Source organism: Cyrtonyx montezumae, unplaced genomic scaffold (genome assembly GCF_038088225.1).
Source record: "Cyrtonyx montezumae isolate F1298 unplaced genomic scaffold, pur_monq_1.0 scaffold_8, whole genome shotgun sequence".
Lineage (NCBI taxonomy): Eukaryota > Metazoa > Chordata > Aves > Galliformes > Odontophoridae > Cyrtonyx > Cyrtonyx montezumae.
The window spans coordinates 81,222,534-81,241,495 of NW_027072089.1; the positions used below are offsets into that span (position 1 = coordinate 81,222,534).

At 37.8% G+C, this 18,962-nt stretch overlaps 1 protein-coding gene across 1 annotated transcript in view; it reads right to left on the minus strand.

The window, feature by feature from the left end:
- Positions 1-242: 242 nt before the first annotated feature.
- LOC136058885 (uncharacterized) overlaps positions 243-18,962 on the minus strand; it is an 83,025-nt gene continuing 64,305 nt past the window's right edge. The window contains exons 8-10 of the mRNA XM_065752669.1: positions 10,846-11,040; positions 1,247-1,385; positions 243-271 (exon numbers count right to left, since the gene is read on the minus strand). Of these exons, the coding sequence (XP_065608741.1) occupies positions 243-271; positions 1,247-1,385; positions 10,846-11,040 (363 nt within the window). The remainder of the gene's footprint in view (positions 272-1,246; positions 1,386-10,845; positions 11,041-18,962) is intronic.

Here is an 18,962-nt window from a genome sequence, read left to right on the forward strand (position 1 = left end):
ATGTTTGGAAGGGAAAAACTCACACACAGTAATTATATCAGATCCTTGATCTGCTCTAGTGAGCTCCTCACACTGAAATGTTTGTTGAAGCCATAGAAGAGCAACAGACCATGAATTTGCAGGATAATGCTGTATGCAGAGATGTATGGACATCAGAACTGTAAATCCTGTCAGACAGTAATTGTACCATGGATGTGAATGAGGTTGTAAACAACTCAGTGGACTATACAGTCTTTCCGGAATTATTTCTTGTCAGAAGTAACTGGATTTCCTGAAGATTACAAAGAAAAAAAAATGAGAAAGGCATGATATAAATACATGGGTTACAATTACCCCAACAAGAGTGGTGCATGAACAAAGTTCATCTACTTTACTTTGAAAAACTTTGCCTTACATGAACTTCTCAAGGTTTCTCTGTCAGCAGGTAAGATTAGCATGGATTTAAAAGTAGCTATGTGCTTTCAGCCAAACTTTGCCCCCGAGAGCGTTAGAAAACTTGCACTGATAGAACTCAGTACTATGTATGGCTTCACTGAGACCATGCTAAAGAAAGAGAGAGGAAAGTTGTACCTTGCTTTAACAGTGACGTCTAGAGATGCTGAGTGTGTTACATAATTCTTTGTAAACTAACACTTTTATCAGCACCAACTTCACTGGACAATTCGACATATGTGGGCAATCTCCAGTTTACACAAACCTGTGTAAACACCAGAAAGCATCAGTGCTTCTCAGCCCAGGATGCAAAGTGCAGTGCATGTCTAAGAGACGGGGAGCACTGCAGCACATGCTTTAGAATCACAAAATCATTAAGGTTGGAAAAGACCTCTAAGACCATCTAATCCAACCATCAACCCATCGCTACTATGTCCACTAACTTATGTCCCTCAGTGCCATGTCTACATGGTCCTTATTTATGTTTGTGTGCAGCATACTTGCAATGCTGGTCCTTGCTCCAGACAGATTGCTCTAGACTGCTTGTACTGAGGGTCAGAGAGGAAAGTGCAGCCGGGTTTGGGTAAGGAATGGCAGCTCCTCAGCCCTCCAGAACTTTTGTGACAGACTGATGATACCACATAAGGAGGAAGGCCCAAAGAAAAATGTAGCTATGAAATTTCCTTCTAACCAAGTGCACCCTCCTGCTTCCAAAAGAAACTCTTTTCTAATGGCCTGCTTCCTATACATCCTATAGTTTTGCATTTAAGTATCAGCATCATTTTTCACTAGGTACAGAAATTGAGAATAATACCTTTAGCTGTACTCTTTTTCCTCTCCCTCAGCTCGATGTGTGAAGATGTATGCAGCACACTGTCCGTTTCGCTTATGTGCTCCTGGGCTGTGCTCACTTCATTACCCAAAAGACTTATTCCAGGAATATCACCAAATGCCTGAGAAACAGAACAGACAAAACCAACACATTAATATGGCAGCGTTCAGTGAAGTATCAGAACGAACAGAGATGACTTTGATCACACTTCCCCACCCCTTTCTTCTTGCTCTCAAAATATTGCAACTTAGAAGCTCTTGTGTGTGTGAAATTTTATTCTGTCATACTAATAACCCAGCTTTACAGCAGCTTACAATTTAGCTTTCATGGTTCAGTTCCACTCCTAGGCCTCATAACAATTTTTATAACAGTTCTGCCAAAATATTATAAAGTAAATGTTACTGCAAATGTATTCACTAATACAGATACAGCCGTGAGATTAGCAATTTAAACACATGTGAAATGTGAATTCACCTAATTTTTCTCAGACACTAAGCACTTTAGTAAAACAGTAGAATGAGGATCTTTACGCCTGTTGCTTTTAATAATTTCTTATGACGTTCTTGACACACAGAGAAGATTTTAATGAATAAAGAATAGTCCTTCAAAGAAAAAAAAAAACGTGGCCATGAGGAAGAAATGATGTGTTATAGAACTGGAAATTGGTTATAAAACCAAGACATTGCCTCAGCTCCAGCTCAGCTTGTTTGCAGTTACCACATCACATGTCAGATCCCCAGCTTGTGTCATGTGGGTGGCATTTTTCACAAGAGTGCCCTGGCTCTGCTCCTATTCTCTTCATGGAGTGCCCATGGATGAGAGGTTTTGTTCAGATGAATGTGAGACAAAATCAAATTCCCAAAACTGAGAAGTAGTAGGTCCTCAGCTCTGTCTATCTGTTGTTACTCACATTCTACCACAGAAAAAAAGCAGATTGCTCCAGTAATACAGTAATTTTAAAATGAATGTTACAGTTTTCAACCTGCTTTAACACAGTTGTAATAACAGAAGCACTGGTTTATATACAGGAGTAATCTCAAAATTTTATTGCATTTTTATGTACTTCTGTTATCCCACTGATAGAGAATCTTAATTTTTTGTTTGTTTGTTTGTTTTCTTTCTGTGTTTGACAGCCTGGAAAGCTGAGAAGTGCTGCTACCTCTGGAAACGTGTGATACAGGGAAAGTAGGGGACACCCTCCACTCGCACAAAAAATTGTGATTGAACATGGGAGCAGTCTTGTGCATCCTACATTGTAAAGCAAATTTAATTAATCGTAGAATGATAGAATAATTTGAGACCCTTAAAGCCCATCTAGTCCAACTCTCTTACAATGAACAGGGACACCTACAACTACATCAGGGTGCTCAGAGCCCCATCAAGCCTGACCTTGAATGCCTCCGGGGATGGGGCATACTCCACATATCTGAGCAAACTGTTCCAGTGCTTCATCAGCCCTACTGTAAAACACTTGTTCTTTACAACCAACCTAAATCTCCTCTCTTTTAGTATGAAATCATTTCCCCTTGTTCTGTCAATAGGACTAATAATAGGCTGCTCTGTCTTCTTAACTAGGTATCATTAACCAGCACACATCCCACTATATTTTTACTATTATTCTGTTCCATTAAGAGGTTGTCCAGGGTTAGACTGTTCTAGTGTGTTTCTCTCGTGGTATAATGAACTTTAGGACAGATCAGACAGAAATACAGCAGCTGGCAGGGCTTCACAGAGTGTTTCTGCAAAATACAATGTTAAGAACACAGAGGAAAAAAGGGGACACGTTTCATCAGTGATACAGCAGAAACAGCACTATTTTTCTAGTTGCAATATTTTCAGAAAGTACTACAAAAATATCAAATTATCCTGGAGATTTTGTTCTAGTTACCCAGATGTTGGAACCTTCCTACAAATTCCTATACCTTACATGCCTGTCCAAAGTGACAAGGAACCCTTTGCTGTACTTGAGGTTCTGCTGTTCACTTGTGTACTTTAAATTGAAGCTTGTATAGATGTCAGATTTTTAGAGTTTTGTTATTAAATTACAGTGCAAGCTGTTGTTTCTGAAAGTGGCTTAATAGCAGTAACCTTATGGTTAATCAACTGTGTAGGAAAGTTCACTGTGCTTTCACTGCAGTGTAATTATAAACTGAGCAAAAATATAATTGATGCATTTTGTCGATCTGTGTAGCTGCAAGGTACTTTTTCAAAGGTTATATTTTATTCAGGTAAAAGAAGTTAATGCTGTTTTGGCAATTATCCTTTGACTTTAGATATTTTACTGCTGATTCGGATAAAACTACATTTCAAAATCACGTGGAACATTACAAGCATTTAAGAATATAAAACACATTGTGCAGTAATCAGAGACTGTACTTTCACAGAATAAAGCCACTCAGAAAATCACTGAAAGTACAGCAAATATAGGTGTTAAAGTGTACTGGAACCGAAAGGGAACAGTTTAAATAGAAAACACAAGCTTGAATGTACCCTTTAATTATCAGCACTAATGTTTGCTATGTAACACAACTGCAGTGATACGACAACATTTTTCCCATGAGTGTTTGTTCAGACATAATGGATGTGTTTTGGCAGAAGTTGCTCTCACGTCTTTTGTGAATTTTTGACTAAAAGAGCTGTAACTCCCCAGGCCCCACAAATGTAAATATCCACACCCATAAAATATCTCTGTGTATGTTAGCTAGGTATTGAAACCCTTCCTCACCCTGCGCTCTCGGCCAGTGGTAAAGAAGCCAGAATGATTTAAAACTGCAGATACACACACAGAACAAAGGTGTGATACTGCAGTGTAGGTATTTTTTGTCATTTGCTGGTTATCTGAAAGCCTGTGCATCCTGCTGAGAGCGAGTGGTGGACCTGTCTCATCGCTCTCCTGCTTGATCTGTTGGACCACAATTGCAACCACAGGTACACAGGACTTGGTGGAAATACATCTTGTTCCCTGCGGCTATGTGGGTTTCTGCAGTGTGAAGTACATGAAACCTGGGATTTGAAGGCTATCAGAAAGGGGAGAAATGACCACGTGCTGCCTCCTGCATTTTCTTCCTGCTGCATGAAGCAGTATACTCTTGACAGTAGCTGATAAAGTATTAAACCACAGTTTGCATTTAAGATTATAACTCAATTCGCTAAAACAAACAAAAAACACCGAGAAAATGACTCAATTTTATCTTTGAAAGGGTAAATAACTCAAAACAGCACATCTTCAGATGTAATTTCTCAGGTGAGATGAAGTCTGTGCATCCTTTTCAACCATTGCAATAGGTTGTCTCAGCCAGCACGGAGGCTTGGTACAACAGACTGGTTCCATTTGGGGACAGAACTGATATGTCATGTGCAAGATGAATTTGATCAATTTAAGAGAAAAGAATATAAACTTTTCTCACCGTTCTTATCTTTTCATTGGAATGGAAAGGGACACCTGAACAAATATTTTATGTCAGAATTGATTATCTTTTGTTGAATTACATCATTAAAGGAGAAATATATACAGGTAAAGATAACATAAAACATCTTATTTGCAGAGGAACTAGGATTTCAGTAGTGATCCTCAACTGAAAGGTTGTAAATTTATAAGCTGTACAAATTTGCTTGTCTATGCCAATGGGAGTATCCCTTTCCTGACTTTTACCATGTATGATTACCAACTGAATTTCAGTGAGCATTACTATAGAACAGTAGTGATCATCGTCCTGTTGAACACAGGTGCAAAATATTAATTGGTTTCAAGAGAACAAGAGTAAATCTCTGTTGGCCAGGCAGCACATGGCAAAGCTCATCCAACCCAGCAGCACGAGCACAGGTGATGCACTTATATGGGTGGAATCACTCTTGCTCCACAGCCTGGGGTAAACCTTTGCTGCTAATTTCTACTTGTACAGGGATCTCCAGGAAACTAACTCAATGTGGACAGGCTGACTTTACAAATGACTTGGCATGATGCTGCCGAAGCCAACAAATGTGAAGCAATTTGCACCAAAGGATCTCCTTTGTCCAGTCTTCCCTACAATCAGATGCTTCACAGCCCACCTTGGTTTATCCAGTTTATGGTATGGAAAAGCCAGATCCTTCCTCCACCCTCCGCAGGGTCTGCTGACATGATGAAGCCATTTGACAATGTTGCCATTAGGTAATATATCAGGTTCAGTCACTGAGCTAGAGCAATCCTCGTTCTTTCTCTTCTCCATAAATCTCCAGTGACTGCTGCGTTGAAACTCCTTATGAAAACAGTGTGTGGGGATTTTGTGGTCAACTTGGCCAATTTATACCCTTAATGAAGTTAGAGCCAGAAAAATCTGCACTCAGATGCATACATAAACTCCATCAGAGTCGACAGTATGCCTTATGCACACACAGGAAAAAAATAGGCCTCAATATTCATAGTAACATTGAGTATATAAAAAGAATTTGTGGAATTAAGAATAAAACATGAGGCAATTTGTTGATTTGCCCAGGGAGTATGTGGGAGCGACAAATCTGTAGATTATTCTAAGGTTGTTTTTTAGTGTCATTATCAGATCCAAGAACTGTATATAAAAACACGCAGTCCTTCACATGCTAAAAGTATAGTTTGTTCAAACAATTGTAAAATATTCCATATTCTTAAGATTAAATATCAGAATATTGCTTCTAAAGGAACAGCTGTCAACTTAAATCTAAAGTCTAGTTTGTTTACTGGCTGTATTTTATATCTGTTAGAAAATGACACCAAATGGCAATAAAATTGTTGTAAGTATTCTACTGGGGAATATAAATGCCCTTTGGTTACAGTGTACATATCTTTATACATAATTCCAGTATATTTTCCCTAGAATTACGTTAAATATGTAAAAAGCCTTTTCTCATAAAGGTAAAAATGCTAGATGTTTCCAAGCTGTAATTTAGCATTAGTGTCAAGATTGCTTCAGAAAATAAGCTACAGTTACTGTTTCATTCTTTTTAAGTGTCACTCAGCATACCATATCTGATCTTGTATTCAAAATAAACTTATATGATTTTATTCACTTTTCCAGAAAAGCAAGAGAGTTTAGACATAATTTATAGCATGTGGATTGATGTAAATAGCTTAAACTAAGTAATTGGTTAGTCACCTATGCTGTCTTATCCTATTACTGCTAGGTACTTTTCAAGTAATTAGGGAAAGCAGACCTCTTTTATCCAGGAAGTTTAAATTGGATGAATCCCTGACATTTGTGCAGATTTATTTGATAGATAAAATCGTACCATACAGAAAGTTTCTCTACAATGCTGAGCTTTACTAGGCCTATAATAAGAAACTGATTTTTTTTTTGCTGAGTTAAAGTCACTTATCTTTGACCTTTTAATAAGAAATCAACTCCAGTCAGCAAAAGTCGAGATAAAAATCACTGAGTTTGTGTTATCACCATGTAGACAGCAAACACTTATCACTATTATTAACTTCTCTGTTCATGGGTTTCAAATACATTTTAAATGCTAAAATTCAACAATTTCCTGTATATTACAATATTATAGCATTAATGAATGAGGGAAAGCATGAAAAGTGATTTATTTGGGGAAGGTCATTTCTTGGTTGGCCAACATCTAAATTGAATACTATAAAGGAGAATATATTATAGGTAAAACAGAAAATGGGTTTTATTGCATGGGAATTCTTGGAGTTTTACAATGCTTCTGATAAAAGGACTGCACTTACATGTTTAACCTCTATAATTTTTATGCTGCACACTTAAAAAAAATCTTTTTATTTAATGTTTCTACAGCAATTTATACTTGTCACCTTGTACTTAATGTTCCTTTTAAAACAGCTATTTTTGCCTTGTGTGTATGAAACCTATAAAACCACTTTTCCTATCCAACAATATATTTATATATTTTATATACTAGTAAAGTTACATTTTTAATGGGAGTACTATCCCCAGAAGGACATACATATTTTAAAGATGTTATTGCATAGATAGCTATTTATTCCTGCATAGTGTACTCCTGTACATAGCACTTCATAGCTTGCTTACTGTAAAAAAGTGAGAGCAATGTTAAAGTGAGCAAATTCTGACTTCTTGGCTTAAGTGAAGTTCACATTTAAGTTATTTGCTGAATTAAAGCTAGAAGAAAATCTTGTTTTCACTGAAGTAGAAACAAGTTGTAAATTCTTAACAAGCAGCCTTGTACCAATTCCTTGCACTGAAGCAAAATTATTCAAAATTCCTTCTACATCTGTCAAAGAATATCTGCAGATATTGAAAGATCAGTTTGAGACATTGATATAGAAGTCGATAGGATTTGGACGCATGAATTTGAGGGAGAATTTGCCCTAGCGATCTAAATATGTTCTCATTTCAGAGTGCTTGAAGAGAGGTACTGCCACCCTCATAAGCCCAAGTTCACTGGCCTGCATGCACACCTCAGTCAGCTGAATGCTAAAAAATTATGGCTCATACTTTTAACAATGTCCACATTTGCACTTAGCTTTTAAAATTATTTGTGTTGTTTTCTGCCCAATTGCTCCTTTTCTCGTAGTATTAAAATAAATGCACTACTTCTGAAGAAGACTTACCAATACCAAATAACCACCATACGGCAATGACACAAAGCATAATACATCTGGTGGAAGGATGCTAGTCCCAAAATGTCTAAATTAATGAGGCCCCAGTAGTAATTAAGAAGAGGTGTTACAGGTCTTTCATGTATAATTCCATAATGTCATTGAAATTCAAAAGCCATTGCCTTTTCATTTTGCTGTCTTCAGAATGTCTTAAAAGAAGTTGACAAACAAACAGGAATTTACACTAAAATAGCTATATTTTCACCTTCAGTGGCTTGCTGTAATAAAAATCACGATCTTTTTACAGGAAGAAAGTTCATGCAACCCCAAGTTTCTATGTGCTGTGGAACTACTCTTTGTATCCTGCATTTATACTATAGTACAATAACTTACAAGAGAGAAAAAAAAGAATTGGAAATTGGTTGGGGTTTTTGTACTCAGTGGACTCTGTAGATCTACAGATGAGGTAGATGTATATGCAAAGGCAGGTCAAGTCACTGTTGTCACAAACCATCACTTGATACAGGCCATGTCCCTACAGTCCCAAGAGGGTACTTTGCACAGATATCTGATCTCTGTTAGGAAGAAATAGGCTTGTTGATCATAAAGAAAGAGGAAAGGCAGCTGTCACTCATCAGGCAGGGAGAGAATAAGTGACAATCTATGTCCTTTTCACTGTGGAAGAAGAAACTTCCCTCCTAAACTGCTGCTGGCAGGGTGAGGAGGGGAATAAAGAACAAAAGGGGAATGTGCTTCTTCTTGTGAGGTACTGTACCCTTTCTGGCAGAAAATGGATAATATTATGTTCTGTAAATGGATTAGAGAAGAAAATTCCTGGAAGGGAGTACTCTAAGGGATGATGCAAATAAATACAAAGAAATTGGTAATGAATAACTGACTACCTGCAAAGTTTCAGAATGAAGAAGTTTGTGCATGAAGTAGTTGGATGCAGAAAAAAAAATAGCAGATCAGACTCATTATTTCAAAAGGTCATTTTTAATCTTCATTCCTTATACGCTTATAAGATATACTTGGGGTTTCAATGCAACTTTTTAGCTGCCAACAGATTTTCTAACACTCCTTAAGCACTGGTGCTCATCTAGTCACAGCAGAGACAAACTAACACACAAACAGAAACCTTGTTCCTGAGGTGAAACAGTAGAAACTGGCAAGACTTGGGTACATTTGCTGCATAACAGACCCACAATGGGGTTTTCCTGTTTTGTCCTTGCTATGGCCCTTTCTCTCATACAAGAGAGAAAATGGAACTTTACCCATAGAGATTTTGAGGGAATACGGAAGATGTGAGACCTTTCAAATTTCCTCTGTGTACAAATGGAAGCTAATTCTCACTAGTGAGTGTATTGTCTTAAAATTCGTTAACTTATAGAATGTACCTAACCTTGGACCAAATAAGAAAATTGTGACCCACAAAACACACAAATGTAGAATTATACTGGAATTTGACACAGACCTACAGATTTTGGGGCAAAGACAGTTGTGGTATGCTGCAGGATAACTATGCAGGAGTGGCTTGAGCCATTCACACTATGCAGCACTCACTTTGTAGGTACAGACCAGCATCCGTTCAGAGGCTGGAGGTTTCTGGAAAGCTCACCCAGGAAGCCAAAATTAAATTATATGAAAATGCATTTCCCCTCTTTCAGAAATACAGAAAGGATTAATGAACAGAATCAACAGACCTCAGGTGTTTGAAACCCTTCCTACCACAGCCTCATGGAAAGTGAATGAAACCTGATGTCTAAAAAGCTGAGAAGAACTAAATTAGGAAAAAAACCCAAAACATTCTGCATAGAGCTACTGCTTCTAACAGGTGGGAAGTAGGCATGGGGCTGTATTGTTGACCTGAAAACAAAAATCTGAGCAACGCCTTGTAAGAGGAGCTTTGGTAACAGACTCAGGCATGGACCTGGATTTGCAAGTTTCTTTGTGTTAATTAATTTCTGCTTTATGTAGGCCACATGCCTTCTCTTGTTTTCTTTGGCCAGCTCTAAAACTTTGGTGTCTTCACTCTGGTGAATCACAACTTCCCCGGGCAGAGAATTATTACTTCAGGACAGTGTCCTTTAAATTAAATTTTCTTTAAAAAGGCAAGTAGGGCAAAGGCTTTAATAATAAAACATTTAAATGAAGAAAACAGCCTTTAAACATTAACCAAAGAGCAGAATCAGTGTTTTCCTCATTCTGGAAAGACATATTTGAACCTTCAGTTTTGAAGCAAGCAACTGAAAACTCTATTTCAACATTATTTGTGTTTGTTTTCTGTGGTAAGCAGACCCTTACTATGATGCTTTCCAGTCCTTAGGTAAAGAATTGGGTAGGTAAAGTATTTTTATTTCATTTTTCTTTCTCTTAGATGTCCGTGTCTTGTTTTAAAGTGCTCTCAACTCAAGACCAAAGGCAACTATGCAATATGCCTCTTATAAGAAATTGAACTAAAAGTCATTGCAATGAACAAAATGCGGCCTACAAAATAGGCAATGGAAAACAACTTTTTAAATGCTGTCCTTGAACACATTTTAGTACACAGGCTGCTTGCAGCATTCCCCAGAACATGAGAACATCCAGGATTCAGTCTAAAAATTGTAAGATGACACTACGTCATATGATATCTGGGTTTCAACTCTATGCATCTGAGGAAAAAACTAAGGGAATACCTATAGCTCTAGTTGTATAGTAAATGTGCACAGTAATTACACTGCATATTTATATACAATAATTTCTGTAGAGAAAGCCTATGGGGATTTTAGCAATAATATTTATTTTAAAAATCTGTGTGTGTAGTTTCAATGTGTATCTAACATGATTTCCCTCAAATTCCTTTGAAAAGTATACTAAATTTTTACTTTGCTCAGTACATGCATTAACTCACTGTTTCACTACCGTTTTTAGAAGGGAAGTCTTCCTATGCACGAAGGGTCAGGCAGATCTATTTTCCTGATTTGACATTGACCTACTTCTCAAATCCACGCCTTTGCCTTCAAAATCTGCACATAAGAAATCTGCATGGACCTACCTCAATGACAGCCCCATCAGGCAGCCGGAGGAATTGTCTGTAGAGCTGCTGGAAGCCGCTGAGGTGCACAGTGTACACTGACACATGAACGGTGGTACCTCTTGAGTTGCAGATCGCATCCTGGGGCTGGAGGTCACAGCTGGAGACACCAGAGTGGCTGCCATGGTCCTTCCAGATGTAATCATACACTGCCACCTAGTGAGACAGAAGGCCCCCCCATAAACACACACACACAGTCCCCCACCCCCCACCAAAGGAACATATTTAATTAACTTCTGGCAAGAGCTTAACCGATTTAAAATGATTTTACAATAAATCTGCAAAGCCTGTACCATATGCAGTGCTTGCACACGGTTCTCTACTACATATTTTTTATGACATAGATCTAAATAGAGGAGATAGACAAATCCCTGGTGTATATTCTATAAAGTTAATTCTGCACAGATGAAGCTGTAATTGACTCCCGTATTAACCAAAAGTAGGGAGATCAAGCAGGGTAGGTTAAACAATAAAATGGCAATGCTGATTAAAAAAAGAAAAAAAACTTACTAAGAATTTTGTGAACGAGTATTTGTATTTCTCTCTGTTTGAGAAGCCTTTGTGCCTCTACCCACAAGCACTTTTTAGTCTCTGATCTCTGGATAGTATTAAAATAACCTTGTGCTGCTCACTGAACTGTAGATGAGGCAGAGTAAATAAGGTGCATTTCAGTGTGTTGCAGAAAGCAATTTATTGACACAGTTACCAAGTTTCCTGTTTCACTATAAAAGCATTTGCTTGCTAGCTTTTGTACCTTCTTGTGTCAGTCAGAGCTTCCATTTAAGCATTGTCATGTTAATTCTTTACATAGACTGGGCAGAACTTGAGACTTCATCTGCAACAGAGCACACATACTCTTATCCTTAACTAGAGCTGATGATGACAAGCATTACTTTTTATACTCCCACTCAGCTGCAAGTGTTTTAACCCTTCACTTTTGCAAGACCTTTGCATAACTCATTTTTCCCATGAGATGCCATTCCTATTTAGGGTAGGAAGGGATTAGTAAGATGTAGTTATATCCTCATAGTACACCAGCATGCTTTTCCTAATCACTTCTACTTTATGCAGAGGAAATAAGTCTTTTGCTGGCTGAGGTAACTAGAACTCACCTGTGAAGCCAGTGATAGGAAATTTCTAGTTTAAAATAGCAATTATTAAAACCTCCTGCTTAGTTCTGTTTTGTTGTTATTTTCTGTCGTTGTTGAAAGAATGAGCTCGGATTCTTCCAGGAGATCTCAAAATCACAAGATGCAATTTCATTTCCCCCACTAGGGAAAACCACAGTTTAGCTCTTTTTTTTGTGTGTGTTCCAGTTCACATTTCCTCACCTGTTCTTACAGACACTGTTCATCCTGGAGATGAGAAAATTGAAGGGGGATCTTATCAATGCTTCTAAAGATATAAAGAGCAGGAGTCAAGTGAATGGGGCCAGGCAATTTTCAACAGTGCCCAGTGGCAGAACAAGGTGTAATGAACACAAACTGGAACTTTTCTTTGAACGTGATGTTCAGGAGTTAAGAGCATTGGAATAGGTGGCCTAGAGAAGTTGTGGATTCTCCTTCTTGAGAGATATTTAAAACCCACCTGGATGCTTTAATGTAAAACTCACTGTAGGGAACCTGCTTTTGCTGAGGGGTTGGACTAGATGAATACCAGAGGTCCCTTCCAACCCCTACAATTATGTGATTATGAGGAATCCCATAACTAACACTGAATGCCAGTACCACAACCCTGATATACAAGCAGCTACTCTGAGCAACTGCCTTAGAAGAGGACTGTTTTTAGGTGAGTTATGAAAGCAAGAGCACACATATGCTCTGTAAGAGTCAAAGCAGCCAATGCTCTAATGAAAGCAGCAAGGCAACTTCTGCTGGGGAGAGCTCACAGAAAGCTTTGGCTGGAGCAGAGACAAGTGGCTTCAGGAACAGTCACTCCACAGCTTGTGGGAAAAAAGACTTCATATGGAAGACAACTCCAAGTTTCTCAAACCTTAATTCCTGAGTAAATCTTTGCTTTGTCAGGGCAAGGATCTCCTTCAAGAGCTCCTTCAAAGGATGTTCACGTGATTAGAACTTAATACTACTGACTTGCACACTCCCTCCTCCCTAAAAGCGCAACCTGATCATCAGACACCTTAGGATGAAAAGCATCACCAAAACTGACAAGGTCTACAATACGAATCAGCATATAATGACCCAAAACCAACTTCAGGAAAGGAAAGAACAGACACCATGACACTGAGTGGATTTAGACATCCTGGATCTGAAGGACTGCTCAAATTCTCTCTCACTAGCACCATCCTAAAATATTTGGCAGCAGATGTCTGCTGCCTTGAAACTTTCACAATGTGTTTCTGTGAAGTGATAGGTCTCTAGGGAGCTGCGGTGGCCCACATAACCTGCAGTAAGCTCCAAAAGTAAACTCTGCTGTCATCTGAAATCTCTGTCATTAAGTTAATCAAAAATGTCCATTCATTTCTACAGGAATACAATATGAGTTAATAAATCCACAGAGACAGGCTAGTCAAGAGACTGTGCATATAGGACATGTCAGAGGAACTGAAGTTCGCTATGATCTAGATTCACAAGGGCTGACAAGAAACCACAAAATGCCAGAGCAGTGTACAGTAATCCTTAAATGAAATTCGTCTTTCAGCAGAAAAACACATTAAAGATGTTAATTCAATGATAAAAGAGGCAGGCCAGAACAGGTTGAAATGCTGAATATTTCCCAACATAACAATTAAAGCAGGAGTGTGAGGCTGTTAATCGCTTTATAATAGTTCAGCTTGAAATAAGGTCTGATGTGAATGCTCTTATAGATTATTTGCTTAATTTATCTCAAAAAGTTACATAGCTTTAATGCAAACATACAGTTTTTACCAATCTATTGTATTGGTTTCTTTCCATCCTCCCGTCTTTGTGCAAATATGCAAAAGAAAGAATTGGGAAGAAGGGTCATAAATTTAGGTCAGATCAGATGATTTAGTAAGTCTCATGTGGGTTAAAGTCTTATTAATAATTTTAAGACATTTTTCCTTGACAACAGTGATTTCAGTCACTACTTCTTTAACGTACAGTGTGACGTAAAAATACGAAGACTCTTAAAGGAATGGAACATGTACCTTACACAAAGGTTAATTATATCACCTTTTGGAAGTTACAGTACATAACCTAGAGCAAAAGACAAAAACGTATTTGTAGATATAAACATGAATGTATTTTTCTGAATATTTTGCCACACCAAGCGCATAGAAATAATGTTATTGAAATAGGAGACTCTAACATATTAAATAACAAACAATCCATCAATAGAAGTATGTTTACATCACATACGATGTCACGATAGTCAACTGATTCATATTAATACAACCAAGGTCACGGGGCAGAAAATATTGTGCTAGAGTGATAAAGTTACAAAGAGGTTTTCTATTGTCTGATAGACTCTGCAAAAAAAAAAAAAAAAAGAAAAAGAAAAAAAGAAAAAAAGGAAAAAAAGAAAAAAAGAAAAAAGAATTCCTCTGATTTACTGACCTACAGCAAGAATGTGAAGAATGCTGACATTCAGTGTCTTAGAAAATATTTTATCATTCAAAAAATTCTTAAAAATTTAAGAAATACATGCAACCATGTGTGTTGAAACACTACGATCGGGGCTGATTCTAAACTGCTTGCAGTGTTATTACTAACAATATAACGTGAATCAATTCCAGCTTCATGCATTGCAAAATGTGTGAAAAATGTTTGAAAGCATTCAAACGAAAGGCATAAAATGAACAATACGGACCAAACCAACCAGCCAAGAATGGGCAGAACTGCAAGCTCATTGTGACAAACAATTAGCAAAAAAGTTGCTAGCTTCAAGAAAAAGAGCAAAAGTGATGAAATTATAGGGGAAAAAAAGAAAACATCAAAAGTGGAGGATGCTGTATTCACTTTAAATAACTTTCATAAGCATGGTAAGAGCATTTTCTGCGGTAAAGGTTGTAAATATGGGAATTGTTGTCCTGAAGACAATCTCTGTTAGACCATCTGAGCTCTACAACTTAGAAAACAAAAGCTGGCTACCATCTGCCTTCGAGGGAAGCTCAGCACCCGTAAGCACTGCAAACTCCCTTGCTGACTTTTGCAAAAAACCTCTCAACTCTGGGGAAAGAACAACTATTTTATATACACATTTATATGCAAAAGCACCCTCAGTGACTCTGAACTTTACATTGAATTGGTTATAGCAGTGGAAAAAAAGAATTCCAAGTCATCCCAGTAGGGATGAGGGACTTAATAAAGTGAACATAAACTTGGTTCAAATAAATGTCCAAAATAAAGAAAGCACAAGTAGAAGGGCCCAATCAACTGACAAAAAAAAAGTATATCATCATGCAGAAGTCACAATCAGTTCCACCAGTCCCCTCTGTATTTAATCCTTATATGCATGTACAAATAAATGCATGTGTGAGTTTGTACACAGTGTATAGGTACATATACTGTATAGGTACACAGTGTATTTTAGTGTGACAACGGCGTGTGCTGTCACGCCTGGGACTACAGTGAAGTGTGCAAATGTCTTGAGTTAATGAAGGTCTTTAGTCTCCTGCTGGCAAAGGGCTGATGCCCGGCATGTGCACATTGCTAGCAGCCTGTCCTTCACCCTTCCGCCTACAGAGCCTTTGAAGCAGAGTGGTGTGATATCCCCACCTACGACTGTCTGTAGTAACTCTGCAGACAGATAACTTGTTTCTAAACCTTTCTATTTATGAATATAATGGACCAACATAATGGACCAATAGTATCTGGGAATTGTTTATTTCAGTCAAATTATGAATGCCTGAAGCATTGCCGTTAACAGTCTTCCCTGATTTATTTAATAAACGGACATGGGCAGACTGAATGATGAAAATAACCATATACAGAGAATAACCTCTTTGTAAATGACTGAGGAGAAATTGCAGAAGAGATTTATGGCAAGCTGCTTAGCATTATAACGCTAGAAAACAGCAGAGGAATTGTGTTGTTGTTTTTGAACTGTGATAGCGTCATGTTTCTGGACATGTCCAAATGAACAGTGATGCAGATCTTTTCCAGGGGACAGTTTTGATCTCCTGTGCTGAGACATCACAGTGAACATTCACACATTTTTTAGCCACAGTGCGCCCATTGCTCATGCAGTCTGCTGCTCACCATCCCATTGTTTCCAATCTAAATCTCACATCGTTTAAATTCTCAACGTTTGAACTATCTACAAATAATATACAAATGCATAAACAGACTTGTTCAAACAGCAATAAATTTGGGGAAAAAATGTAATCTCAGGTATTAAGTAAAGGAAAACTGATACTCAATTCAGCAAAAGCTTTGTCTGAGAAAAAGATGAGTGAAAATTAAAGGCCACAGCTTTCTTGCATTTCCTCGCATATAGCAGTGCCTTTGTCCATTGATTTGCCCTAAGGAAAGGGGATAAAATACATTCCCTTTCTATTCTATAGAATCCTGCTGTACTCCAAGCCCAGAATGGGTTTGGTTCAGATGGATAAGAGAAATCTCTCTCCACGCCTCATTTCCCAAATTTATATGGGATGCTGGAATCAGTTACTTAAGAAAGCATCTTCAGTAACTTCAGACAGACAGGATTTTATATATATGAGTCTTTAGGAAAAGCTATTTTCCCGATGGAAGTCAAGATTTTAATGCATACAAGGGCATATCTGTGTAAATAAGAGTGTCTGTTATTCATTATCTGCTCATCAACATTTGTTTTTCATTACTCATCTGTTTACAGATGTAATGCAGTCAGAAAGCAGAAAAAAATACTATATGACTTTGGTGACCAAATATACACCAGAAACAACAAATAGTAGATAGACTGACAATACAGTTCATCTTATGGGATAAAATTTCCTCAGAGAAGAAATTCTGCAAAAATTTGTGAAACAAAGACCTCACCCTGATAGATCTGTAGGAAAACAATGTGGCTTAAAAAGAATCTGTAAACAGAAAACAAAGGAGATGGGTTTGTCAATTAACGTATTTGCAATGGACATTTTATTTTCAACCTTTACTGTCTGAGACAGATTAAACTCAGAGTAAGGTAGTTAAAAGAATTAAGCCTCTGTTCACAGCTTTCACTCACCATGTCCAAGATCACATGCAAGACAAACACGTGTGTGGGTATGAGAATTCTTAAACAAACCTGTGACTTATTTCAGATGGACTGATCTGTTCCTGGCAGCTACAAAACACGAGCAGCAAATCAGCTGAGAATTTACAATTTAAATACATAGTACAGCTTGCTTCTAGCTGCATCTTCCCCAGCTTCATGAAATATCCTCCTGTGAAGGCAGCAGGACTTGATGTCCTTGTGTCAGTAAGACAGAGCACAGTGTGAAGTCTGCTCCTATGAAGGGCGAGTTTTGTTGGATACCTGACCAATTCCAATTTTAAAACTTTTTTTTTTAATAATTTCCTAACAGTAGCAAAATTATTAGGATTTTTTCTAATACACTTTAATCTTTTTCTAACAATAAAAATAATGTTCTTAATTTGCCTTCTCAGACACAGCTCTCTTTTTAAGATGAAAACAGACTAAGAAGTAGATGAAAGTGGGAACCAAACTTCAACATATTTAGTAAAAAATAAACGCTAATCTGTGAAAGGTGATTGCCTTCTGCTTAGAAATACAGTCATTTTTTTCTGATCTTTAAGTAATTCTAATGGGAACACTGACTACTGGAACACAGATATTTATTATTAGCAAACAGAGACAAATTCAGAGACATACAGAAACTCTTGCTCCTACTGTGACCCCATTGCTCTAGCTGCTGTACAAACAGGTAGAAATGGGCTGCCCAGGGATCAAGGAGATAACAACTATGGCAAGATCAAAGCAGTATGTACTAGTGCATTTGTATAGCCATTTTCTTTAACTGTCCCAAACTCATCTTATCTGTTTTTCAGCATAATCACCAGTAATTAACTGTTTTCATGCTGACATCACTACAGAGTTAGCTCATGGAGAAAAACTGGAGAAAAACAGTTTTGCAACCATCTTCCAGACAGCAAGAACAGTACAATGTAAGAACCTGGCCTATTTATGTAAAAGTTTGATGGGTCATAGCAGTAAAACAAATGCTGGTTTCATTGGAGAAAAGAAGGGGAAAAGATCATGAAAAAGAGAGAAAGTTCAGTTCAAGGAAGAAGCTTGGTCTTGCAGTCAAAACTGGTACTCCCCTCTCGCTACAACTCATCCTCCTCCCAAGTCTCTTTTCTTCTCCATCACAAGGCCAGAATACCAGCTTCAAGCTCAGCCAAACCTCCAAAACTGCCTCAGCTGCAAAGGCATTTTCTTGTTGAGAGCTTACTTCTTCATCTTTCTGCACCAGGGTTTTATATTTTAGATATCACAAACATTGTAATTGCTTTTCTGGAAATGCAGAATCCCACTGTAGCAAGCAGATAAAGGGTCAAAGGTTCAGGGCAGTTTGCATAAGCCTTCAACGGGGTATGCAAACCAGTTGGGTCTGCAAAACTTGTCAGAAAACTTGCAAGATCAGGTTGTCTCCTGGGGCTGTCTGAGCATACCAAGAGCCTCTAAGCAATGTCTTCTTCCCTGCTCAAGTTAAGAAACCAGATAGCAAAAATTCTTCTGACAATAATATTTCACACGTGTAGCACAGTCACAAGTATTTAAAAAGCAGCCTCCTTTGTGGTATTTCAGCAGTTCTGCCTTCATTTAAGCAGGATTCATGAAGCACACACGAAAAAGGTATTACCAGAAAAAACAAAACTTGCTTGGAACTCTACCAAATGATTTATAGTTCAAGTCTTGGTCAAACGTGTGGTGTGATTTTATGTTTGGAAGAAAGATTTAGTTCACATTTGATTTCACCTCAACTGTTTTGCCCTTCCTGAATCAAATGTAACCGTGTAACATACCCAGAAACAATTGTGTTATAGTATTAAATTTGATGTGCTTGGTTTGGAGAGAAATGGTTTAGTGCACTGTGACCAATTGTCTGTTATAATGAATCATTATTAAAGGAGTGCATTTTTATATCCTTATTTTTCTGTCCTTGGAAGATA